We start from the raw sequence: 27,041 nt of genomic DNA on the forward strand, positions 1-27,041 counted from the left end.
ATAACCTTGTAATGGTTACAGAAAACCACCACTAAACTATACCCACACTATAAAGGAGGGCAGTCCTCTACCCATCTATTTTTGGTATAGTTTTCAGAATATCTCTTAGGAATCCAAAAACATGCAGAAGAGTTGCTTGGATTTTTACATGTGGTTATTCTTCTGTTGTTTCGTGGGGTTTCTTTGTTGTTTTTAAATGGGCAGATGTTTCATAAAAGGAGCTTCGCTTACGTAGACAACATCGTTGCAATCCCTCAGTTTCCAGAAGGATCCCTTATTAACTAATACATCAGGGAAGGACACATTGTGTGATGTCAGGGCAGCTCAGCAGACACTGAGGGTCAGCAAGGGCTTCAAAACAAGTCACTTTCCCTTCCTCTATTGAATTTTTGCAACATGCTACCTTATCACAATTACTGTGACAAGTTGTCATATCACCTGTACAATAAGCTCTAACAAATTTCAATTCATCAACATTATTAGCTGTATTGCTCCACTGCTCTTGCAGAAGAGTTAAAGACCATTCATTAAAACTGGGTAAAATTCTTTGGCTAAATATTTATTTGTTTTTAAACCAGAACATAAGCTCAGACAAATAAAACTACTAGCAAAGTTTTGTTACATTTTGCAAGTAGATCTCACTAAAAACTAAACTTTTGAAGATCTGTAACATTTCCACATTTCTTTAACAAAAATCCTTCAAAGTATTGTACAAAATCTCTGAAGTTTTAAAGGTCCATCTTCTTGATGCAAAATATTAGAATAATTCACTATTTTTTTTGTTCAAGAAAAACAAAAAGATCAGTTATTCATGGTGCTTAAGAACTGATCTGTATAACTAAAAATTTATCTATTCCTACTATTTTAAAGGACAATTACCATTTACTATTATAATATGTATCACATGGTGGTGCAGTAGCTCAGAACATTTCCTAATACAGGGTAGGACATATCACTATAAAAAATTTTGGTTTGGTTTTTGGTGGGGTTTTTTCCCCTTTTTTAATGCACAACCCAGAACACAATACACTCTGTGGACTTCACTTTTAATCATATAAGTGTAACATAGCATTTAAAGAAAATAGATCTGGATTATAAATTCATAGCCATGCATGAGAAACAGTTATACTGTTTTACAATGCATGTTGTAAACTACCTTGCTTTTTAAAACTGCCACCTTTTGGACAAAAATCTCTAAACACTGAACCATGAAATAGTGCATTCCCACATCTTAAATCATACATTTGGAAGAGTGGACATTCAAATAGACACATGAACTTCAACAGCTGCTCAGCACTGAAAGCCCTCAGCAATTTTGAGATTTAATTCTGCTTTCTCATTTTTGAATATAAATGAAAAAATGTGCCGTCAAAACAGATATGCCTCCATCATAATTTAACCTTTCCACTTATAACTTAGGACTCACCATCAACCAAAATTCAGTTTGTGTAACCTATATTCACACCTGCAAAAATCTCTAAACACCCTGTATTTCAAAATACTGAAGAACAATGCTATCTGGATTACATACATAACAAAGAGAAAAAAAGGTCAAGCTGAAATCTCAGTATGAAACTACCCATTTTTCTGTACCTTCATGTACCAAACTTCTCCAGCCATTTTTTGTGCTTTTATATAAAATTTCCAAATTTTAACAGTTCTCAAGCTTTGTTTTAACGGTAACTTATAAGATGTTCACACTACAATAAAAGATTTACAATGATCAGAATGAAAACATCAAGACAAAATTTGGTTTCTCACCTATGCAGAGCTTTATATAACCTCATAATCTCATCGGCAGTCTGTTTCTACACCTTTGCCCCTTCAGTCTTGCCAGACTCCACTGTTATTCTTCAATCCCTCCTGTTTCTTCTCCAATTCTATTTCCTATCACCGGAACATCCTTCCGTTCTTATTTCTACCATATATGCATATACATGCTTTCCTCAAGTTCCACATCTACATGGGAAGCTATGTAATTGCATCATATAATACAAAAATCTTATGCTATACATAGTTTAAATCAATTACGTAGCTGAGATTCTAGCACAAGAAAGGAGCTCAGAATTGCACCCTTCAAGAGCCATATGCTCTGCAGCCAATCCCAAGCTATTGCCACTAACCTCAGAAAGCTAGGGGACCTTGAGCTTCCCTCTGCCACACTTTCAACACAACTTTGGAGGGCATAGGTACTAAGACAACATTTGCTCCTGGCCAGAAGCTCCAAGTCTCAGGCTACTGGGTCTTTAGCCTCCAGAAACATTAAGTTTTTCTGCTCTAAGTGGAGCAGGTCAACAACAAACCTTGTTGCAACACTGAAGAGCAGAGAAAACAATGGAGGACATGAGTACAAACAGGGCTTTTCCTGCCCTTTAATGTCCATGTGAAATTCAAAGACCTATTTTCTGATTCTTTCTTCTCAGAACGATTGTCTAGTAATTATAGTTTACAGTCCCACTAGATACATACAATAAATTCAATCTGTCAATCTTCTCTCCCTTGAGAAAAGTAGTGCTCCAACCACTCCTCTACAACCTTACCTGTCCTCCTACCAATGTTTCCTTTATGCTTCACTTTTTCTCCACCAGTGGCTGCGCTGCTTTCCCAGCAGCAAAAGAGCCAAGACAGACTTCAGCCCAAACGCCCCTACACAATGTAGCATCAGTTTCCCTGCATCATGCTGGCCATGACTCACAATTTCAGTAATGCAAAGAGGTCCAAGCATCAAGTAATGCAAAACTAGTATTGGTATGGAAGGGCTCTCATATGAGCTTCATGTTGGCCCTTACATGGCAGAAATTTAGCAAGCTAAAAGAAACTCTTAAGGTGCCACAAATTCTAGTTATAAGTCTGTTAATTTACCCATTTCACTCAGAAAACATCAAAAAGAACATAATCCTCATAGAAAGACTACAGTAATGATCTCTGAAAAATCAAAAGCACTAAACAAGTGCAAAACAGTATTAGCAGCAGTGCTGCAATTCCTACCACTATAATTTCCATCTAAACCCCATTTTAAGGGACACGGAGCAGATTCCTCCTAGACTAGAATTATCCTTCATTATCATCCCAAGGATAACTTGTTATTTCTGTACAGAGCTGCTCAAATCCAGCTGTACTTCTCCCCTCTTAAGAGGCTGAAGAAAATTCAGGAATAAAGTAACAAAGTTTAACAAACAAGTTTTTGATCATGGTGGTACATCTTCAGATTCTGTAGTGATGGAATTTATTTGCACTAAATGTCAATCATTTTAACAAAGATCACTAATTTTACCAGGAAAAACCTTTCTTACATGAAAATTGAAATAAAAGGTTGTGTTGGCTTTTAGAATACATTCAATGATTACTTTTGCTGCTCCTCCTCCACAGATTATAACATAGTCAAGCAAAGTACATAGCACAGCAATGGGTGAAGAGAACAAAACATCTCCGAGTCACTCCCCTGGAAGGCTGCTATGCCTACATTGTGAAATAAATATTTGATCTGATCTCAACCCATATTTGGAGTAACTGCTTCTAACATTTTCCAAAATTCAAAATAAAACATCCAAAACACTGCAAAAGTGACTAGTAAAAAATAATTTTACCTGTAAATTGTTTTCTGTGACTCTGTTCCACCAAACCATATTGATGGGTACTCCTGTTTTACACCTGTCAGCCAGACAGCCGATAGGGTTCTTTGATTTTCTTGCTTTTGATCCCACCGGAACTATCCTTTCATCCAGCATCCCCAGTCGATACTTCCTGGGCTACGAAAAAGAAGGAGAGAAACCAGGCCACTCCTAACAACCCTCATCTAAAACTACACTAAAATAGGTATTACACTGTGATTATGATTTCTGGATTGGTGGAATAGGAAACAATTTGCAAGTAAAATTTATCTGAGACTGTTTCCTTTCAATCCTGACTATTTGGTTATAATGAACAATACTTTTAAAAAAAATAAACTTCAGGCACTACTAATTATTTGTAAGCAAAACTGTCCATCACAAGTCAGCTGCTGAAATGAGAGTATAAACTGGGGAATTCTGTAAAAATGATGAATTATTTAAAAAAAAAAAAATCTGTATTTCTCAAACAGATACCTTCAATCACATCATAATAATGAACACTTCCCTTGAGATTTCTATCAAACAAGAAATTAACATTGGCTTTTGTATGCCTCCTTTTAAATTCAAATTTGTCAAGACTCATCTCCTGAAGACTTGCTTTTAAAAATCAGGAAGAACTGAGTAGAAAATTGCAGCAGAACTCAATGAGAAAAAACATTTCTGCTCAGGTTAATATTCAAAAGACTAACTTCAGCTACTGTCTTAAGTGAAAACAGACAAGAATTACCATAATAAATGCACTGGAAAATGACTTGAGAAAATAAAATGTGCTTGAGGAAGTGAACATGCAGGAGGAACTTGCACTTCAATAGGAGTGACTTTTCTATCACATTGGCAATGATCTCTATAAATGAAACTATTTATAAAGCATGATATGAACATTAAATTTAAAAAGCACTGTAAAAAAAAAATCTGTTAAAGACTCTCAAACAGGTAAAAGAACAGAAGTTCTCCAGATTTCTCTATGCTTTCAAGCCTACGTGTACCTGCCTAGACAGTAAATACCACCAAAAGAAATATTTCAGCATCTATGAATATTTAGACCAGGACCTTTTATAATGATTATATCAACAAGTGGACCAAATTGTAGGGGTTGGTCTGTTTTTCTTTTGCTGTGTGGTTTTTTTTTAATGTGAAAATGCAATTATCATCTGGATATAGATCACTAAGCAATCAAAGCTCAACTTACCTTCATTCAGATATCTACTTCATCTGGCACCTTAGAAACCTTAGCAACATGTACCTTAATATGCAAACTAAAAATTGTTCCTCCGGAAACAAGGCAAGAATCTAATCGGAGAAGATTCCCCACTCAAACAATTTGTAAAGCACAGGACAAAACTACCATAAAATGGTTGCAAAACTAAAACTTAAACAGATTCACTCCTCTACTTCCCTGAAAATTTTTAGGCTGAAAGCTTTGGAAAGAATGAAAACTGAGTAGAGTCACTACTACCTCATTTGCCTAAAAAAAAAAAAACCCACACCCAAAAAAACAAACCAAAAAACCCCACCAAACCACAAAAAACCCCAAACAACAAAAAGCCCCCAAGAATACCAACACTGACTATGAACTACAAAGGCATTAAACTCATGAAGATCAAATTAGCCAACTTTAATAACAATAAGCAAGACTGAATTTTGGCATATCAAATTAGAAATTTGGTAAACTGTGTGATGGGTAGCACAAAGATCTCCTATAGTTCAAATGCAAACCTGATCATGGAAAATCTAATACTGGTTGTTTATTGGGAGAATCACTCAACTATTGGGCAACTTACCATCTTAGTAATTCAGAAGGACTACTAATACCATAAACTGCAAAGTTGTAAGGTCTGAGAAGGCAGACATGCAAATACTATTGGACTTTAGGGCAGAGTTTGAATGCAGTATGTGTTCTCCTTAGCCTGGCTACTGGAAATAACATAATGAAGAGCAACAGTTTCCCTGGCAGCTTCTCCATCTCTCTCCACGTTCTACCAAGTGCAGGGGCACAGTCTGCCTCAGACTACAAACATATTTCTATTCATAAAGGGTTCTTTTAATCCTCCATAATAAAAGGTGATCTATAAATATTTTGAAAAGGAGAACCAAAACAAAAGAGGAACTGAGCCAACCTGGAGGGAGGCTATTTCTGTTACAATGGTATTCAGATTCCAGGCAACAGAATGAAACTGTATTTTAGGTTTTATGAAGGACCATACGGGGGGGGGGGAAACAACGGTCAATTCTACGCCATAAAGCAACATAGAGACAATATGAGTTTATATATCAGTAGTTCTTCGCCTACTAGTATGAAAAAGCTAAATGAAAAAGTGGGTGAGACCAAATTAAAATTGTACTTTCATTATCTACTATAAAACATCACCAGGGCATTACTAGGCCAGGATTTCATTGTTCAGACAGACATTAGAAGATGGAATATACAATATTATTTGGAAATAAATTTTGGTCTATTTGCACCAAAATCATTCTAAATTACTCTTGTTTTCAATGAGCAAAATGGCATCTGATTCAGAAATCCAATCTGAGTTTACAGGAGTCAAGAAAATGCAGAAAAAAGTGTCTGCCGTGAGAAGAGATACAACTGAAAGGAAAGATCAAATAGATTGAGCAGTTTGAATAAGCGGATCAATTTTGCTACATCCCTGCCCTCTACACAGAGCAACAAATAAAGCAACAGAGACAGAATAGTGCATCTTGAAACAAGCAAGAATTCATCAACCACTGATCATTTCTGAATTAATATATCTAGATAAAGCAGAGGCATGACAATCTGGACAAATAAATCCAATTTCTTAGCATGGGGACAATTTCTCTTGGATGATTACAAAAGCAATGGCATTTTTGCCTTCCCTAAAGTCTTCCGATGATATAAAAAAACCCTGTTCAGATTAAGTGATAGTTCAACAACCTTTTTTTTTTTAAGGGGGGGAAGGCGGCTAAAGTAAATACTTCATAATCCTTTAGCAAATATTTCTCAGACTAGATTGCAGCTCCCAATGCAGTTCCAAGTTCCAAATGTGAAAGGTCAAAAACATCACTATCATCTTTTAATGGAAAAATAAGGTTAAACTACAATAATTAAGATGAAATCTAAGAGAAAGAAAAAGAAACCAAATTATTACAAAGCATGACTGGAAGAGTTCAGTTCCTCTGGGGCAAAGAAGTGTGAAGCACTAGTAATTACTGGCTGAAAATGTTTACATGAGGCAGGGAACAGCTAACTACCTTTAATTGCTAGCAACAGCTTGGCTCCCCAGGGTGAGAAGGGTAAGCATTTTCAACCGTATCTAATAATTATAACCCTTGCCCTGTAGAACCAAGTTGCTGCCAGCAATTAATGATAGGAAGCTATTGGTTGGCATGATTAGGGGGAAGGTGTTGTATTAGGAAAGATAAACCCTCAAAGTCTGAGAAACATTACACTTGAACAAAAGAAATCCACTCGAAAACCACAAAGGTCCTTCCTGAGTAGCATCTTCACATCAGAACACTAGTACAGATGAGTGAACTTAATTAGCCCACGCTAGAAAATATTCCTCAAGTCAGCTTAATTACTTCTTCCCATTCATTCAACAATAAGTTTGGGAACATGTTTAGCGAGTCTATTTTCTTCCTACTACTTGTTCTAACAGTGTCTTTGCCCCTAGTTCCTCCTGTTTCATGGACAGTGGGCAAAGCCACACTTCCTCTTTCTAATTCAGGGTTGGACATGCCGTTGGTGTAAGATGTTATAAAGCTATCCCAGACAAATAAATCTAAACAAGAAAACGTTTATGAAGATTCAAACTGTAAAGAGTCCTCCTGTCTAATAACTTCCATATAATATTTAAGTCTGGATAAGCTGGTAAATCAAACTATACAATTCCAAAGTTTTCTTCCACTGAAGATCTGCAATTGGATTTTTTCAGGATCAGTCATGTCCCAAATTACATTTCTGTTCCTTAAAATGCACTTAGCTCTGGTGGGCTTTGAATTTTAGATTTACAAAACATTTTCTGTACCAAAAAAATGCACAATTAAGTTTGGCATGCAAACACATGAGCAGGCTATTTTGTTTTAAAGTATTGTGAATAATCTGAGCTACGGTAATGCTGTCTATGTGCATATACTACTGAAGCAAATAGAAGTGATCTTAAGCCTTCCCCATCAGAGGCTAAACTAAGCAGCATTACCTTAAATTACCACAGCTAAAAGGTATCACAGTAGCATTAGCTAGGGCTCATCTGTTGTACAGTGAGTTGATTGTATCTGCATGTACAAACAGATAAAAATAAATATTACAGTGTCAGACAGGAAAGATCAGGTATATAGTATCATATTTTCCTTGTACTACTTATAACAAAATTAAGCAACATACGCAATGTTAAGTTTCAACTTTGACTTGTTTTGTAAGACTTCAGTTTTTTAACAGAAATTAGTGGCAAAGAGATGATTAGAAAAAGAGGTTAAATGCTTACCTAGTTGCTAGTCTACTGAAAAAGAACCAACTTTTGTTGTATTATATCTTGAAAAAGCTAACTACAAACCATTGGTATCACTATTGCTATTTTTACCCAACAGCCATAACCGATTAGCTGGAATAAGATAGAACTTGAAACACTCAGTTATGGATATGAACTTCAGCAAGTTATTGAGGAAAAACACAACAGTCCAGGCAGAATCCCTATACAGGCACAATCAGCTAAGCATCATCTTAATTGTGATTACAACTGAGTAACTAGACTTAGTAATAAATTCTACAAGGTGTTACACCTGAACATTAAGTATAGTCACCAGGAGTATCCTAACAGAGGACAAGCTGGTAATATGAAAAAGAGAAATTGTCTTGTCGTTACTTTTTTAGCTTTGTGGCCAACAAAATGCCTTCATGTGGTTTAGGTTTGTTGCTAACCAAGATACTCTCTCCTATTCCTCTTTCCTTACAACCTCTTACTGGTAGAGATGCAGACAATACTTGCTTTCTGTACCTCAACTTCTAAAGATTAGAACCAATTTGTACTTTGATATCAACTAAAAATGGAACAGGATCCTGGACAACAGGTTAAAAATAATTGTGTGTTTGGTTGGTGTTTATTGTTGGGTGGTGTTTTTTTTAATGAAAAAAAGGAAGAGCATGCTAACATTTAGAATGCTTATAATTTTAAAGTTTATAATGTTATACATTGAGATTACACGCACTTTTAAGACTAGCCACCCTTCCATCTAGAACCCTTTTTTTAAAAAAAATCTTCATGAAACCCTGGGTTTGGCTGGGGATAAAACTTTCACTAGTTGAAAAGTATCATACAGAGACAAACAAAAAAGGTTCTTCTACTCAATGAAAGCTAAAGTGTGCAGTTTGGCATTGAAATATGTCTTATTCCAAAACAACGTATTTTACCACTGCAAAAACAACATTCTTGGTTCAATCAAATTTTAGAATAAAAGCTGCAACAGATCAGGCATTACATCATGCATTTTAAACCATAGCTAAGGAAAACTTGTCAGTTGTACACACTAAAAAATGTATTTCATGAGTATATATATGTTGAAGACATGAAAATCTCAATGAGTTCAGAAGGAGCTAAGGAAAACTGACATATCTTTAAGTCAAATCTTTTCTCACCAATTTTGCAGCCTTGCTAGGTTGGATGAGGTATGAATTACCACAACAGCTAAAACCTAGCACGGATGTAGTTACACTGACAAAGTTCTTTACTAAAAAACTAATACCAGCTGCTGAATTGAAATAAGCTGGTGGAAAAGCAGTCTTTTTCCACCATCATTAGAGCAGATAGTTCTAACCGTGTAGTGAATACTTGCCAGAGTACCACCACCCCAAGACATACTTTCCAAAACTCCATTGTTAAAGGAGCACCCAGTAAGCAAACTACAGGTGTTTTTAATGTTTAAAGGTCTCTTTTCTAAAAGGACAAAAGGTTTTATATTACTTATAAAAATAGTGGAAAAATTATGCACAGTTAAGAACCAAAAATATAGGTAAAAGAGGAGTAAAGACTGATGCAACTTTTACTCTGGTCTTTACTAAGCATATGACTTCTCAAAACCAGTATATTTTCTAGCTGTTTTAAATATTTATAAATGTGCGGACAAGTTTAAAAAAAATCTTTCAATTATTTTACTACAAATCACTCTTAAAGACTGCATACACCTTAGCATAGAAATAATCAAATAAAGCTTGTAAATATTAGCAAAAGCATCTTGCACATTAAAGTCACATTTGTAGTTAACTGCTTCAGCTTGTAAGCTGCACCTGACAAAATCTAGGTGGCTAACTGAAAAGTTATGCTTTAAAAATGGGGAGTAAGGGTTGCATTTAAAGTTTTAGATGTCTGTAAGTCATAACATAATTGTGAACTGCTTAGATACAAAACCAAAACAAGCAAAGGTCTTTTTAATACAATTCTAAGGTAAGTGCTGTGCTATGCAGTCATCTTATTCTGCTCTTTTCCTTCAAATACACAATAGGATGAGGCAACAAAAATATGACAACTCCCCATCAATGTAAAAATGCTATATATTTCTAAAAGGAAGTGCTTTAATAATTTGATTTCTTACATAACACAATGATCACTAATCCATACACAAAAATGAATGTGAATAATACATTCTCTCACATCACACTTAAAAATGAAAAACATCATACTATGTAATAATTGCTAAGACAGCAAGAGCACACAACCAAGGAACAATTCCAATAGCTAACTATTCCAAAGAAAAATGTACAACAGGTTGGACGATATCATACCCTTAAAACACATTTTAGTCTGAGGTAAACATCACATTACCTGCAAACATTTATTAGTTTTCTCTAGCAGCATAGTCTGTCTTTCTATATTCCTGCAACAACTTTTTTTTGCATCACTTATAAACTGTAATGTTTTATGACTGCAGTAGCAGTGTATAATCCCAGAAGCAAAATTTCAGGTTTGCGATATAAATTTAGCCCAGGTACATTATAAAGTCAGTGCAGCCATAATTCTGCAGTTTACAACACAGTAACATGATGAGGTTATTAGCTTTATTCTCTTCTTTAACAGGAGAGAGGAAACTCTTCTGGTACTCATTAAAAAGCTTGCATTTATGCAGACGAGGCTTACAGGCAGTCTTTTGTTTCAAAATAATTTTCTCTGCACATTTATTACTGCTGATCAAAGTATATGAATTAAAGAAGTCTGCTGTCCCGTCTAACCTGCTGTAGATGTCCATAGAGCACTAAACAGCACCACCCTGTTCTGAACGAACTGCAGTCGAGATAATCTCTCCTACACTTTCCATTCTAATCTAGTTTAGAGTCCTCTGGTTCTGGCTTTTACTCACCTAAAAACAATGAAAGGAGTTCTAAACAAAATACATACAAAACAGCATTAAAACTGTATTGAAAGTTGTTCATTACAGCAGTTGGTTCATTCCTTGCAGACTATGGACTAGCAGTGGTTATTACCTTAATGGCCCTCCTCTACGTGTGACTGAACAATTAAAAAAATGAAGTGGAAATAAACCAGTGTTAGGAACTTTCAGAAGAGTTCACTTTTCATGAGGATTGAAGGTATGAAAAAAACAAGTAAAATGTAAAAGCAAGGCTTTTTACTACCCTGTAAAGCTGACCAGTGACAAGTAAGGAAACACTTTCGCCTGGATTGGTGGCAACAGTCTCAGAACAAATTTAAACAAAAGTTTCATCATATATTTTCTTTTTAGTGCATTAAGCTGTCATTCCCTTGGCAACAGATTCTGATCAGTTATGTTTCACATATTTTTATGAAGTGTTTACCAGAACCACCAAAATGAATGCAAGTTTTCCAGTCAGATCATTTCAGGGTTTAGAGAAGAACTTTTTTGTAGATAATGGCTAAAGCCAATTTAGGAAAAACACCTGAGAAGTTCAAGTTCAGAATGCCGCCATATTTTTAACAAGCATAACATGTATTTGAAGAAAAAATAAAATAAGTGTGACATCATTATTCTCAGGAAAGAGGGTTAGTCTATTACTAACTCTAGCTTTTGTTCCATGCTTCACAAATCCTATTTGTGCATTGTAGATTAATACTTACCTGGAAATCTCTTATAGGATATTCACTTTAAGGTTGCTTGTCTTACTGCATGTGGAGTTACAACAACCGGACAGTAAATCCAGAAGGTTTTACAGTTGACAGAACCTCCACCAAGGCTCCATCTACAGAAATACTTAGCTCCTTTGATTTCATTTTAAGTATCCTATAAAAATGTCTTTAAATAGTAATCTTAGCTTTCCTGAAATCTAAAATTGAAATGCAGTTTAATAATTTCTGAACAGAGAAAACAACCTCAAGAATGTTCATAAAAATTCAAGGACTATGTTTACTTTTTAAACAAAAAGCAGAACGTCTTTAAACATCAAAATAATCATAAGCAACTTAAATAGCCCAGTCACACTAACTAGCTTCAAAAAAGCTGACTAATTAAAAAGCAAGGATATTCATAATTACAATTATCAAGTCTTATCTTTAATATTTTATTGATATCAAATATTTATCTCCATATGGCTTGCCCATTGTTAAAGGGCTGCCAGGATAACATGATCAGCAATATTCAGAGACAATAAAGACTAATAAACTTAACTTCCTTGCTTACTACACCTACTTATTACATGCTTTTACAGAAACTATTCATGGTTTTACATAAAACAAACATGCAGTTTTTACACAGTTGCAAATAACTTAACAGTTCTAAATATTTAAAATATCATAATTCTAATTTGTAAAGAAAAGTGATTGCTCTTTATTCACTTACCAAGACTGTATTATATCTGTCCTCCAAGTCAGTGATAAACGAAGGAAATGCTGGTTTTGCCAGCTAGTTCAGAACAAACAAAACCTTAGCCCTGGGCTCTTAGCAAGAAAATGGAAAGGTTTTTTTTTTTTTTTTCTCAAATAGTAGATGTTGTAAACACCTACAGTTGAGCTAGTCACCAAGGCTCCCTTTAGAGTCAGTGAACAGAAGCACACACTTCTAGAAGGCTATCTATCTTGTCTTACAGCAGGCATCAAGCACTGGCCTGAGAAATCACACTGCTCAAGATCTAAGTAAACCCCAGTAACTGGGGTGGGAGGAAATCACATAAGTTTTTAAATACCTGTCACTCAAGCATTTAGTGCCTTTGAGGAAATCACTTAATACAATTTGAATATTGTACTCAACAAATACTAAAAATACTAAGAAACTACATCCATGACTATTTGCAATGTATTGTCTGGTAGTAAAAGTCAGTTAGTCACTAAAGTACAATTAATTTCTCATCATTTCAGTCATTAATTTTTATCCACTTAAAGCAGACACTGACATCTAGTCTTTTCCAAAATACTTTTCTCAATGTGAGCTGAATATTCCTTTAAAGCTGCTCACCTCTCTCTGCTGACTATAGAGGGAGCCTGGATGCCTAGATTTTAGACAGCTCAAGTAATATTAGATTAAAACTTCCCCTATACTAGTATTATTTAATAACTTTTTATACAAACATACATTACAAAATATCAGTCATAACAAACAATAAATTATTAATATACAAAGCAAAACACAAACCTCTTTCAATTAATGCCAGTTACATATGAAATATTAGTTGGAAAAAATCCAAGTCAATCAGTTTCACAGATAAATCTTTCTCTTGATAATATTTTAGCGGCAGGTGGCTTAATTTGGTGATTTTTTTTCTTGGGCAAAAAGACGACCAAGTCAGAAAAGACTCTACATTAGTATTTGAGCTTTGAGTTATTTGAGCTTTACACTCAAACATTAATTGGTTTGTTTTTATTTTGTACTGTTTAATTAACTTTGAAGTAATTTTTAGAGGCAGTGGTCACTCTGACAATACTTCTGTACAATAGCTCATTTTCTTTGGTTTATATACATAAGCACACACACATGCACATACATACATCTATGCACATACATTCACATGCATGTGTGTGTATACAGTTCTTGCAGACTCTGTTAAAAAGGAATATATGCTTATTTTCATTCTTATTATGCTTGTTAAGTGGATAAACAACACATTTATAGTTGTTTACATCCAACTTCCAGTGCACCATACTGGCATTAAGGAAAAGGGCAATTCAGAGATTCCATGTAGTTTGGATACATTCTACAACAGCATTTCACTTCAAGGAACATTAGTCCGATGGGCCAACTATAGTAATTATCTTTAAGCTTAATCTTCACTTGCAGGAATGATACAGAGCTCTCAATTGCCAGCACACAAATGAAGCTCTATAAAAAGTCACACCCCATGCTGATGTAGCTTGCTTTCATTATCAACTACAGGAAAGTTCAAGATCATGCAGATAATAAGAAAAGTAGTAAAACATGAAAGTCATCAGTAAAAGTAAAATTTGATAACTGGTTGGCACAAGATAATGTTTTTTGATAAGCCACAGTTCAAAAAATGAGAAGGAACTCTGGTGTGACCAAACTTTTGTCTCTTATTCCGGCCACTGCATTTGTAAGTGTATAACTGGAAAACACCACAACCTGTGTTGGCACAGGTCAAAGGTCAAGATTCAATCTAGCCTTCAGCAAAAGAAAGATTTCTTAGTACAGATTAGAGCAGAAAAAGAATTCCCAAAAATATCATAGAGTGTCTTTCAAAATAAATGTATTTCAAACTGCAAAAATTACTTTCATATCAGGTACAAATAAACGGGGGAATGATTGTTTATGTATTCAGAACTTGTGCCATGAAGGCTTGCAGGTGGCTTGTGTCTCAGTACAATAAAAATAATTTGTCTTCAAATTCAGTGGTCTATGTCCTAATTTTCATATTCAAAGCATTCTTATAAACTTCAGTTTACAAGTGCTTGGAATATTTCTTTATAGTAGAAGCAGTCTGATCCCATGTAGAAAAAATGAAGTAGTAAAATCTTACTTATATCAACAGCAACATATAAAAATAAATCTAGTAACATCAGAAGAATTATCCTTATTTCACCTAGCATTTCAAGTTATTCCAGATCTTCTTCCCTGTCAACTCACATACGAATATGCTACTTAAAATTTAGTTGTTGCCTACCTTCCTCCTTTGAGACACACTGAGGGCAGCAAAGTCATTAAACAAGGATGAATTTGGTGAAGTTAGTGGATCTGTAAAAAGAATGTAAACCAACGTTTATATATCTCTAATATTAAAAAGAAATTTTACATTTGTTTAACTTCTTTCTGTATGGAAAAAATCCTTTTGATAAAACTATGTTTAGCAACCACACTGCTAAAAATTGCAGCATTTATTAGATTCTGTGCAAGTGCTCAATTGAAATGGTGCTCATTAGCAGAATTTAGTAAGTTTAATTGCTGTTGACACTATTTAATGTCCATCTAACATTTCAAAGCCTTCATCTCCAGTTACCTGAAATTAGTAATCTTCTGTATAACATAGTCTTACAAATAATGATGTGGATCTTACTTGTCCTGTCACTGTTCTGCACAAATTTAAATCAGAATGAGGAGTAGCAAAAGTCTACATTCTGTTAGTAGCTTTTTATTGCTTTTGCTTTGTCCCTGTGTATCCTTTCCAGAGTTGAAGCACCAAAAACTGAACAACGACAGCTGCAACTTTAAACTGCACGGGTAGAGCTGTCAAATTAGCAGATGACTGCCAGCTGTAAACACTTTCTTCAACATTAATCAATACTCCTGAAAAGGGTAATTCTACAAGTGAAGCACAGCTTGGTGGGGCAGAAAGGAGGGGGAAGAAAAGGACTTGAGACACAACAGAATTTAAACTGGTTTCCAAAAGTCAGTCTGGTTTCTCTCCTTCGCATGCATCACCATCACTATTCGGCCTGTCACAGTCAAACTCTGACTGCATTTAAAACTGAAGACCTCCACTGCTTTGAATAGCTAATTGTTCAGTGGGACAAAAGAAGCAGAATTATCACAAAACCTACTGGAAATAAACCAGGAGGAAGGAAAAAAAGAGAAAAAACCCTACAAATCTTGACTTTCAAGTAAGTTAATTTTATAGTAGTTACTATCATGCTTAAAAAATTATAACCCTAGTAAGTAGACTAGCTGCAGGGTCAGACATGCAAATGGACTTCTAGAACATCATTTACACAGCAATTTTCAGAGCAGAAATGTATTTTAAATGTATGCCCTTGCCATAAGGGAGTAATACCCTCTTTAAAGAACTCAATTTGACAGCTACAGCTGAAATAATCTGCAGTGATTCTGAGAAGCCCATTGCAGAAGTTCAATATACCCTCCACAACAACTTAGAGAATATGTAGGCCTGCACTATAGAAATATTTTGTTCAGCTGAAAACCACATTCCCTATAGGAGGGAAAAAAATTATAAGAGGTAAAGTATTGCCTACAGAACAAAACTTAGTATCTTTTAAAAATCATGAGTTGAGATACAAGTTTTGTGAAATGTACACCCTAAATTTAAGAATAAAAACCTGTACATTCATTCCACACAATTATTCATTTGAAAAGCACAATAAAAAGGGATGATATTGTGGGGCAACATGAATGCTTAAGCTATCAGTGGATATCCAAACTAGCATTTCATTTGAAGTGACGAGACCAATAATGACTTTTTTTAGTTTTTCCCCACTGAAGCAAAGAGAAGGCTGAAAATTTAAGTTCAACAGCACTTCAGCTTTGTATTAAAAGTAATCACACGATATACTACTGTTAAAAAAATGAAGTTCTACTGCATCTCAAATCAGAGGAGAAAAACCACACTCTCTTAAGTCTCAGTTCTGCAGAAGTGAATCTCTTAAGTTTCCAAACGTACTTCTAATTCGTAATACTTTAAAAGTACTTACCATGGCCTGCGTACTGCTTGGCACTGTCATTGAGAAGGCTAGGGGAGCTGCTGCTATTTGTCATCCTCTGAAAAAAAAAGACAAAATTGTACATGTAAAATAAAGCTATAAAACACTGAAGGCATTGAGGATGACATTCAGAAATTTTAAGAACAGGCTATGAAATCTGTGCTCATTCCCCACTTAGTAAATACTCTAAGCAGACAGTGACTTGTAGCTGACAAACGTTTAGTAAAATAAAGCATTTCACACATGAACAATGAAAACCAAAAATGACTGTATATTAAAAAAACACTATCTTCATGAATGTTTTCTAACTTGGAAGGATCTACCAAACCTATGGTTCTCTTCCTGTATGTTGTCAAAGTGTTAGATAAGCCAAATATTTATGTCCTTTAAACATTCTGTCATGTTGTACTCCTGGAACAACTCCTCCCTTTATTATACGCTATTATAACATGAAACTTTTCCAATGAAAAATATGCAAATTAGTAGAGCATTTAATAGATTCTTTTTAAAAACAAAACCTTTGAGACCTTTCAGCAAAATCACATAAATCTTGTAAGCCAGCAGGACATCTGAAACCCTCGCAACATTCCTCCTAGGCTCTACCTGCTTCTCCTACATTCCTCTAGAGATATAGGCTAGCAATAAACTGGACTAAATGAGGCAGTGCTGCTCTGAGAGCTACCACTGCTTTGACAGAGAAGTTTAGAAGTGTCTTCTCTTATTCCTGCTTATTATTTTCTTTGACCAGTGTCCCAACAGGAAGAAAAAGTGTGAGAAGAAAAGCAAGGCAAAGTCAGGAAGTGTTCTCCATCACTGAGAGAGCTGACCGGTAATTTGTTAAAATATTCTCTGGCATGCTTTTGGCCCACATCAACAAGGAGTCTCCCAGCCAATTTCCAGGCGCTACTGAGCAGTGAAAAGGTTTGAAATCCCTTCAAATAGACAGTTTGCATGCAGCCTCTGCTTTACCGAGCGAGCGAACACCAGCACAAACAGGCCTTTTTGTGCCAGCTGGCCCTAAGCATCAAGGAAGGTTTCCAGGCATGTTTAATTTAGTAGTCTAGACACAGACTAAGACTCAAAACTGATCACTAGAGTTGCTCTTCACAATTACATTTTTCCATGGCCAATCTCAATGTTGGTGGCAAAGGGCAAGAAGCTTACTACATCATACTTCAATGCCACTTCATCTAATTCTTGACCAGCAAGATCAATATTCAGGAGTAAATTTGGTAAGAACAGAGGAGAACCAACAGAAGCTGGAGTGTTATCCAATATGGTAGAACCGTAAACCTAATGCAATTCAAGTTTCTCAACATTTGCAGCTTTCATACTATTACTGACTTCTCCAGAAGCTGCAGCTTTTAATACTCGTATCTAAAAGAACAAATAGATTGTGTAAAGTAATTTTTATGTGGAAAGCAAGTTGTAAAAAAAAAAAAAAAATTTAAAAAAATAGTCTGCACTAATTAGAAAAGTAACTTGAAGATCAAGATTTCATAAAATTTAGGTACCTCAGCAGGTATCATCAAACATTACCCTCGCAAGAACATGCTCAATCCCTCAATGCTTTATTCCCCCATGTATTATTTCCATCATCTGTGCTCCTTTGCTACAGCAAGCTTTCTACAATCATTCAGGCTTCTCTGATACAACTCTTCATTCCATACAAGTACGTAGTACTACATGAAGCAGAACTATAGCACATGCAGATGTCCTAGGACAATGCGTAATATCTGTACACATGTAAATACTATGTAAACCTTCAGCTTTTTCAAGACCTAAATGAGGAAAGCCATTTGCTATAGACTCTTTCCTTATTTTGATGCCAGGTGTCTCATGTTCCTAAATATAGTGAACTGACACAACGTAACTCTCACTAAAAGGTTAGTGATCAACAATTGATTCTTTACACAGAGGGGATGCCTCTAGTGAAACAAAGTTCACCTATTTGTACAAAATAAGATTAATACTTTGGGAGGCCCATACTACATTAACAATCTTGTGGAAGTTCAAGGATGTTCATCCTCTGTCCACTGTCATCAAAGTAAGAATAAGAATACATCAAAATAAATAATTTCTGGATTATAGTAGCTTAACTATTCTTATTTCCATTGCTTAGTCAGGGAGGGAAGTTAAATAGTTTTTCACAAATATTTGAAAAGCAATCCTATTATCTATCCTTTCTTTTTCCACACTGATCCTTATAAGAGAAAGTGGTTTAGGAAGAAATTTCTTAAAGGGGACCTTTCAGTTTTGCACAAAATTAGTCCAGGTGTAGACAAAAATAGTGTTAATGTCTATTTCTAACACTCAGATTTTCATAATAATTTTAATTCAAAAGGTCTGTCAGAACAGGAATAAATATGGTATCAAGATCTGGGTTGGTACCAAAGATGGTTAAGCATATGGATTAAACTTGGAACCAAGCACTTTTATGATATCAATATTCTAGTACAGGAGTTAAATATTCAATCAACAGACTTGCAATGTGAATAGGTGACTGCGATGATGAAAATCAGTGCTGATACGATCACTAAAAACATATAGTGTGTGCAAGACAGGTTGCAACAGAACACATTGTTCAGGATTCTGAAAGCAGTGTAAACAAAGCCTATGAACATCAATTGTGCTTTTACAAAGTCAAGTCTCGTTCAAGGTGCAAACATGTTTTACGTGAACCAGGATTCTGAAAAACCAAAGCTTCTCTCACCAATCTTGGGTAGCTCTTGCTTTAACAACTGCTTGTACGCTGTACCTTGAATAAGGTTAAAAACCTTCACTTCACTACTCTTTCATGATTTTTTCATTTTGCTCACTTCTATTACACATGCACAAGCTTCTTACCTTAACATTGTTCATAGAAGACCTGCATGTAATCAGTAAAGGATTTTTAAACTGTTTTAATATTAAAATTTCTACCACACACAAAAGCATTTAATCTTAATGTAGGTTATTCCTGTATCTGAATTCTACCAAGTCCACCTGAAAATATCTTGAAAGAAAAAGAGAGAAGAAAACCCAAGTACTATATGTTATTTGTGTTTTCCAGAAGGCAGTTTTGATTTTAAATAACACTACTCAATCTCTTCTAATGGTGCTGAACTATTTTTCATACAAATTCAATTTCAGGAAGAATGCAATCACAAAAACCTCAAGCCCAAAGGATGAAAGCTCCAGAAAGGTAAGAGCAACCATTAACAGGAGAAGAAAATGAACTATTCATTCCTATTAAGCCTGCCAGGCAAGGCAAGCATGCACATATGAGAGCTTCAGACTTTTTTAGTACATCATGACTTTCACCATGTGGAAGTTTATATATAAAAACAACTTTCTCATAATCAAGCACCACACCAATGTCACTCAGTTCCACATAAACTCATTTGCTTTGCCTGCCTATTGCTATGATTTATTGAGGTTCTTTAAGCACTAGTTAAAATTCAACTAGGCTGACTGGCATACATCCTGCCCCCTCCCCCCTTCAAAGGGATTAAGAAATTGTTTCTGTTCACATCTTAAAAGAAAGCTGCTGCAGAACAGAACTGTCACATTCATCCCTGTCCAAGGATTTAACCTGAGGCTTCAGCTTAAAGTTCTTCCACTGTTGAACTTTCCACCAGTAACAAAACACATGCTCTTTTATTTCTCAATTTTTCTGTGAAATTAAGTTTTTCAGAATACTGTGTTAATTCCTGAATATTCAAGCAATTAAGTTACAGGATAGGAATATACTCGTTCAGAAGTTTTTACTCTTCCTTCGAGCACCAGGATTAATCAAAGTAACTCATCTCCTCTTAGAAAAAGTCTGTGTGAAAAGATGCTGTGTCAAAATTGAAACTTTTGTCAAAGTGAATCGTTATCTTACCTAGACATAAGAGAACCTATTGCACACTAACGTTTCCTATTCAGGACCCCTGCAAGTTAAGGTCTTTTAAAAAAAGTATTATTTTCATACAGACTGTAAGACAACACTGACAGCAGATCACCAGCACCACTGTAAAAATCATTTCCATATTAGGTTCGTATTTTCATAATAATTTTGAAGATTAGATATTCCTCACAGAATCACGGAGGGGTTGTGGTGGGAAGGGACTTCTGGAAGTCAACTGGTCCAGCCCTCTGGCTCAAGCGAGGCCACCTACAGCTGGTTGCCTAGGACCATGTCCAGACAGCTTTTGAGTATCTCCAAGGATGGAGACTCCACCACTTCCCTGGGCAACCTGTGCCAGCGCTCACACTCACAGTGAAAAAGTATTTCCTGAAGGTCAGAGGGAACCTCCTGTGTTTCAGTTTATGCCCATTGCCTCTGGTCCTGTCACTGGGCACCACTGAAGAGAACCTGACTCCACACTCTTTGCACCCTCCCTTTCAGATATTTATGTGCATGGATGACATTCCCAGAGCCTTCTCTTCTCCAGGTTGAACAGTCCCAGCTCTCAGCCTTTCCTCACAAGGGAGATGCTCCAGTACCCTCATCATCTTTGTGGCCCTTCACTGGACTCTCTCCAGTATGTCCATGTCTCTCATGTACTGAGAAGCCCAGCACTCCAGGTGTGACTTCACCAGTGCTGAGCAGAGGGAAAGGATCACCTCCCTTGATTTGTTAGCAGTGCTTTACCTAATGCAGCCCAGGACACCATTCATCTTTTCAATACTACCTTGGTGCAGTATGCTAGGAAGAGAAGTGTTACAAGAAATATTCCTATCTTCTAAGGTTATACACCACTTTGCCTTTACCCTTCAATGTTCAGCAGAGAAACACAAAATTATAGCTGCACATAAGTTTGCTTTGCTTTCATCTCCCTGCACTAAAGTATATAGTTACAAAATTCTCATCAAGATAGAGGATGAATATAGCTTTGTTGCACACAATTAGATCTAATTCTACATAGCTTATGTTACAAGACATATATCTTAAGTGAGGATTTTTGGTTTCTTCTCCACCATTTCTCTTCCCCCAAAATACATAAAAGATGGCATTTGTTCCCTCTGTCTCCGTATTCCCCACCCTAACCCTGAAAAAATATGCACTTTCCTCAGGGTCATTCCTGTGCTAAGTGTGTTATCTCAAAATATTTTGTAGTATGTAACAAGTTATTTTTTTCATCTTATTACTGCTCTACTGGAAGTGTAATTTCAGAATATTACTTTGTAATTTTTAGAATAATGTTAATTGGACTATAAAAGAAGTCATCCTGCAAAAGAATGAGATTGTCACAACCAAACAAATCATTGTTTTGTTGTCAGATTCTGTGACCTACAAAGGCTGATACCTTTTGCTTTCCTTTCTAAACAATCCAAAACTTGTCTTCAACAGTTACGTATTTGGCACCATCTACAGCATGTCCTACTCACAACTGTTTGAACTAAAGCAACCAGATTTCTTCAGAAAGCATTATGCAAACAACTGCATAATTTTATATTTAAAATAGCACAACTGTAGTTCCACTCAGTCTCAACAGTCAAAAATTGAAGACATTTACTAGCTTCTGTGCTATAAGGAGAGTTTTATTACTTGACTCTTGGCAGATGCAGCATTGGGAACAAAGGTCTTTGTGTTTATTCAGCTGCAAGACTTTGAAGTGAGCATGGTCTCTACTTCTCAGGCTTTTCAAGAATGCTTAGCATACCCATTAGCATGGCGAAAGCAAGCAAGACCAATTCTTCTCCATTGCTTGGCTTTGCCAACATTAACACTGAAGACTGTTACCTCCTTTTTCATTTTGATCAGGGTGATTAATTGAAAAGTTGTGATTCTTACTTTCTACATAACCTGCAGTCCAATGGAAGCCATGTAGCTATAAACCTCATCCCATGAAAATACGGAAAACTGGATTTCTGGGAAGCAACATGCACCTTCTACCGTTTTACTACTGCTCTTACAACCAAATTGCTCAATTCTAATATGACATTAAAACTTTTAACATCAAGATACTCCTCTGCCTCATCCTGCTATAATATCCTTTTAATATCCCAGCATAATACTACTAAGGCTCCTTCCTGCACCACCTGTGTCTTTGATCAAGCCACTGCCACAAGTCAAGGAGCAGCACTAATGCCAGAGGAACACAACCAGTTAGCCAAGTGGCACACACAGAGCTACTGAGCAAACAGCCAAGCATCAGAGGCATCCCAGCCAGCCAGCTCCAGCCTCCTCACTGCTGGGAAAGCCAAAAGCAATGAGCTGCTTCTTGAACCACACCTCTAACTGTATCTTGGCAGCTGTTTCTACACCAAAAAGGAAAAGAACAGCTTCGAGGACAGCATGCAGCCTGTGGGCCATGTGTTGTGCAGGCCTGCTCTGTTAGTAGTCAGAGAAGGGAAAACAGAAAATACACACTTTGATAAGCTGGAAGCCAATACTGCTAATTTAGTATTTGAAAGCACATGCAGGTTCAGGGAAGAAAAGACACATGAAACGAAACTGTATTATGGGAAAATACAAACCAATGAGAACAGGAGACTATTAATCAATAGGAAGCTCGTTAGTAACAACAGAAGAGGCCAACGGGGGGCAATAAAAGGTTGGCTAACAGCAAAGTCCTTTGAGATAGGAGGAGCAGAAGCATGAGGCAAAGGGATTATTTTTCAGAAAGGAAGAAAAAAAGAAGAATTAGAGCCATGTCTACTTCAAACATCCTACCTCTTCTGAATTGTACCATGGATTTTTACTCTTTTCCACTGCAAAGTCAGCATTGCCATTAACTGCATCTTCACCACTAATCTAACCCCAATGAGATGTTCTAGATTTCATAAAATATTCCTCAAGACATAAAAATGAAATCTCAGAGCCAGAAACACCCGTTCTGCGGAAATGCTGACCACTAGTCACCTACATTATTTATGATCAAAGCAGCACATCCCCTCTTCAATTTATCATGACACAATTCACTTTTACTTTCATTTCTTTCGCTGCGTAACACCATAACACAGGTTATGCACCGCACACAAAAGCATGACGATTGCCAAACTTGGATATAGCTTTGCTTGAGGCAATTTGGCTCCTTTACATATGCGTTATGATAACCCCAATATATACAATCACATTCTCTCTACAACAAACCTCAGTTTTACTTGCTGCACATGGCAAATACATTCTGGAGATTAATTAGGAATAGTCAAGAAGACACATCCGTTGAATCCCTGATGGTTATCTTGGAAGGTATCTAGTGACTAAAGTATGGACTGCATAAAGATTATCTCATGGTGAAAGAAAACGAGCATTACCCAAAAGAGACTGACTCTATTACTATCTTTGTTAGATTGAGGCCAGTTAAGCAACTTGGAACAAGCTTTCTAGAGGTGGTCATTAACTCCATTCCTCACCTTCCAGCTGTACAGGTTAGGTTCAAAAACTCTGGGGTCTCTAGTTTGCCAGCACTGTTAGGGTTTGGGTTTTTTTTTTTTTTCATTTAATTGCCATCCTTTTTCTTCCCATGTCTCTATAAAATGCAGACTACTTTCTTCTTTCATAAGGAAAGCGTTCCACAAAGTTGGATGCAGTAATTGTAACCTGCACAGTAAAGCACACTGCCAACTAACTGTCTTCATGAGAAGGATGTGAACAGCATGCAAAAGTAAGGCATGGAACTGTACGACGAACACTTAATCGACTATCAAATGGATGCTCATTACACATGCACCACACATCTTGTATCCTGAATAAGTCACACTTATAATTTTCCCACTGAAAAAAATTAGACAATGTTATGAGGTATACCTCTCAATATATAACCTCAAGGCTGCATTGGCAACCTAAACTTAACATTTCTTAAGATCAGGCTTTATCTTACTAGTGTTTTTCTAGCAGTGTGTTTATTTGCATGTTTGTGCGATTTCCCGGGTTTAAAAAACAAGCTGAAAAAGTTTCCTTATATTGCATCACCGATGCATCTAATTGTGAGCTGCACAGATCCACCAGAGATGACTAAGTAACTCACAGATGGAACTGATGTTTTCATCTGCAAAGCAAAACTGAGAGCTAATGAGATATTTTACAGAAGACTTCTGATGTTTCACTGATAGCAGAACACTAAATTTTCAGTGTCTTTAGTCTGATTCAAGGACCTGGAGAGAAATAGGCACCCTACTTTGCCCCAGCTTTGCATTATGCCCACTTGTTTCTTTGTCCCGATTTTTGTGTATTTCCAGTCCCCATTTTGTGAGTGTCCCACCAGCATCTTCGCTCGGTTTCAGTCCCTTTGCGCAGCCCTTCCTAGTTCCTCATTCACTTATCTTCAGCTCAGTTTCTCTAAGCCCACAACATAAGTCTCTTTTCCCTTACACACCCTTCTGCTCCAGTTAACACAGATGCAGCTCTCTTTCATTACATACAGATCCACTTCCATGCTGCTTCAGTCTGAAGTGGAAGAAAAGGAAAGAGGGAAACGAAGCAGATCAGCATTCCTGCTTGGAGTTCAAGCAAGGCCTACATTAGGCCAGAGCTGTAACTGCAAGAATGTACTCAAGCTGGAACATGCCAATGCAGACTACATCTTTGAGGAATTATCTAACATCTAGGAAGTCTCCAGTGGGTCTATACAAACCAGTTTTGCAAAGGTTTAATCAAGTGACAAAATCTGGGCAAATTTTCAGAGAGCAAAAGGTATATCCTTCACACAACCACCAATCTATCAGATTTAAAGTCTCTGTTCCAAACTATAAAATATTAGTATTATTTAAAGTAAAAGTCACTAAGATTTTTCCCTCATCTTGTTCTCCAAAGGGCTGAATGACATGGAAAAACACATTCCAATTGGCTAAACTTTGTCAGTATGGACTTAATTTAGAAGCTGACACACAGTCAAAACAGACAGCGTTACCAGCTTCACCTATGCAAACAAGAACTTAAATCACATGATTCCAAGGAAAAGAACTCAATATAAGAATACTTTTTAAACCGTAGTTTAATGTCTGTAAGCACTTTCTCAATACTAATGAAATCCTTCTTCAAAAGTAACTTTCCTTAGCCTCCAATGGGTAAGAGGCACATGAATTTCTTCTCTTTTCTCAAAGAGAAACACAATGCCTTGACTGTAATCTCACAGGCATTAGTAGAGTATATAAAAATTCTATGTGCATTCATGTTAGATGCATGCTTAGTCTTTCTAGAAGAAACAGTTATAATTAAAATTTGTGTTTAGAAAGACACCAGTGTTGCTGTAGAATGCAGTTTAAGGATACAAAACAATGATTTTGTGCTAAAAGGATAAAATCGTATGATCTCAGTGATACCAAAATTTGTAACTTCCAGCTTCAGTAGTACACTTTGGGATCAGAGGATAAAATTTTTCTTTTTAAATCATGCATCACTGTCAGTGATAAACATTTCCATAGTTCTGCAATTCTGTTGAATAAGAAAATCCAGCCTTCTTGAAAACATGCAGTAAAAAAGAGAAAAGAAAAAAGGGAACACACCTAATTATTTCCCACCTTTTGCTGAGTTATTTTTCAATCCATAATACAGCCACAACTGAGATCAAAGTAAGCTCATAAGGAGAGTTTCCTTGATATAAAAGAAGAGAGTTGTTGTCAGGACTCAGTGCGAACTGTTTGACTTGCGCTCTCTTTCATTTACCAGAAACTGGTTTGTTAAACCTTTGAGGACAGGGAAGACCATCTTCTTTTCAGCTTTTAAAAAGCATAACAGTTTGAGGGTGTTATTATAGTCCTTCATGTGTTAATTCAATAGATACTCATTTAGGATTTAAATATGACAGCCTTTTGCTGTAAATTTTGCATAACACTACCTACACAATAAATTCCACCTCATGGGAGTTCCTGTGCCGACATCTACAGAACACTGTAAATACAAAACATTTCAAAAGATTTAAATGTGAATTCAACATAACTGAATGCCACCAGAGATTAAGTTTACAAATTCTGAAACTTTTGCCTAGTAATTTACAGGTTTGACAGTTCACATTTTGCTTCAGTGACTTTTGATCTTTGAAATATTTCAAAATCTATTTTTTATATATTTAGTAAAAGGCTATCAAAATAAGCTACGAGCCTAAAAAGAAATCTAAGAACACAGAGTTAATACAAATGGCAAAACCCAACACACCAGCTCAGATAAGTGCCAATAAAAACAGGTTAATTTTAAAGCAATGATATTGTTTCATTTCCATTTGCAAGATTTAAGTGAGTAGATACTGTGTATATCCTGTAAGATGACACATTACAGAATGCTTCATTTTTCCTGCCTCTTGTACAGTTTTCCCTTCTTGGTGTAAGGCCAGCCAGAACTAAGGAAACACTACACAATCCACTGCTATTACCTGCATCATGGGATACTTTGTTTCAGCGGGACTTCCAAATCCATTAACGCCAATGAAGCTGGTGCTAAAGTAGGAATCTGTGAGACTAGCATCAGCTAATCCACCACCATCTATTCCAGGAACTAAAAGAAAAAAGAAAAATGTTTCAGAAAGAATTTCATTTACCATGTGTTTATTTGCTAATATCTCTTACATATTTTTTTGGCAGGAGGAGAGTAGGAAAAGGTAGGTAATACTGTATTTCAAACCTATCTTCTCAGAGAAACAACTAAAACCGTATCAGTGCACAGAATGAAAAAGACACTTTATGAAAGAGGTTGCTAAACAACTGC

General features: G+C 36.1%; 1 protein-coding gene across 9 annotated transcripts in view; it reads right to left on the bottom strand.

The window, feature by feature from the left end:
- Positions 1 to 27,041, bottom strand: part of PAN3 (poly(A) specific ribonuclease subunit PAN3) — an 81,698-nt gene that overhangs the window by 41,382 nt on the left and 13,275 nt on the right. For all 9 annotated transcript variants that reach the window (XR_012622093.1, XR_012622094.1, XR_012622095.1 and 6 more), the window contains 5 exons: positions 26,710 to 26,831; positions 16,421 to 16,487; positions 14,662 to 14,732; positions 12,390 to 12,452; positions 3,588 to 3,749 (listed from right to left, as the gene is read on the bottom strand). Coding sequence is in view for 6 of the 9 variants with exons in the window: in XM_074815920.1 (XP_074672021.1) it covers positions 3,588 to 3,749; positions 12,390 to 12,452; positions 14,662 to 14,732; positions 16,421 to 16,487; positions 26,710 to 26,831 (485 nt within the window). In the remaining 3 variants the exon portion in view is untranslated. The remainder of the gene's footprint in view (positions 1 to 3,587; positions 3,750 to 12,389; positions 12,453 to 14,661; positions 14,733 to 16,420; positions 16,488 to 26,709; positions 26,832 to 27,041) is intronic.

This window comes from Strix aluco, chromosome 2 (assembly GCF_031877795.1).
Source record: "Strix aluco isolate bStrAlu1 chromosome 2, bStrAlu1.hap1, whole genome shotgun sequence".
Taxonomy (NCBI): Eukaryota; Metazoa; Chordata; class Aves; order Strigiformes; family Strigidae; genus Strix; species Strix aluco.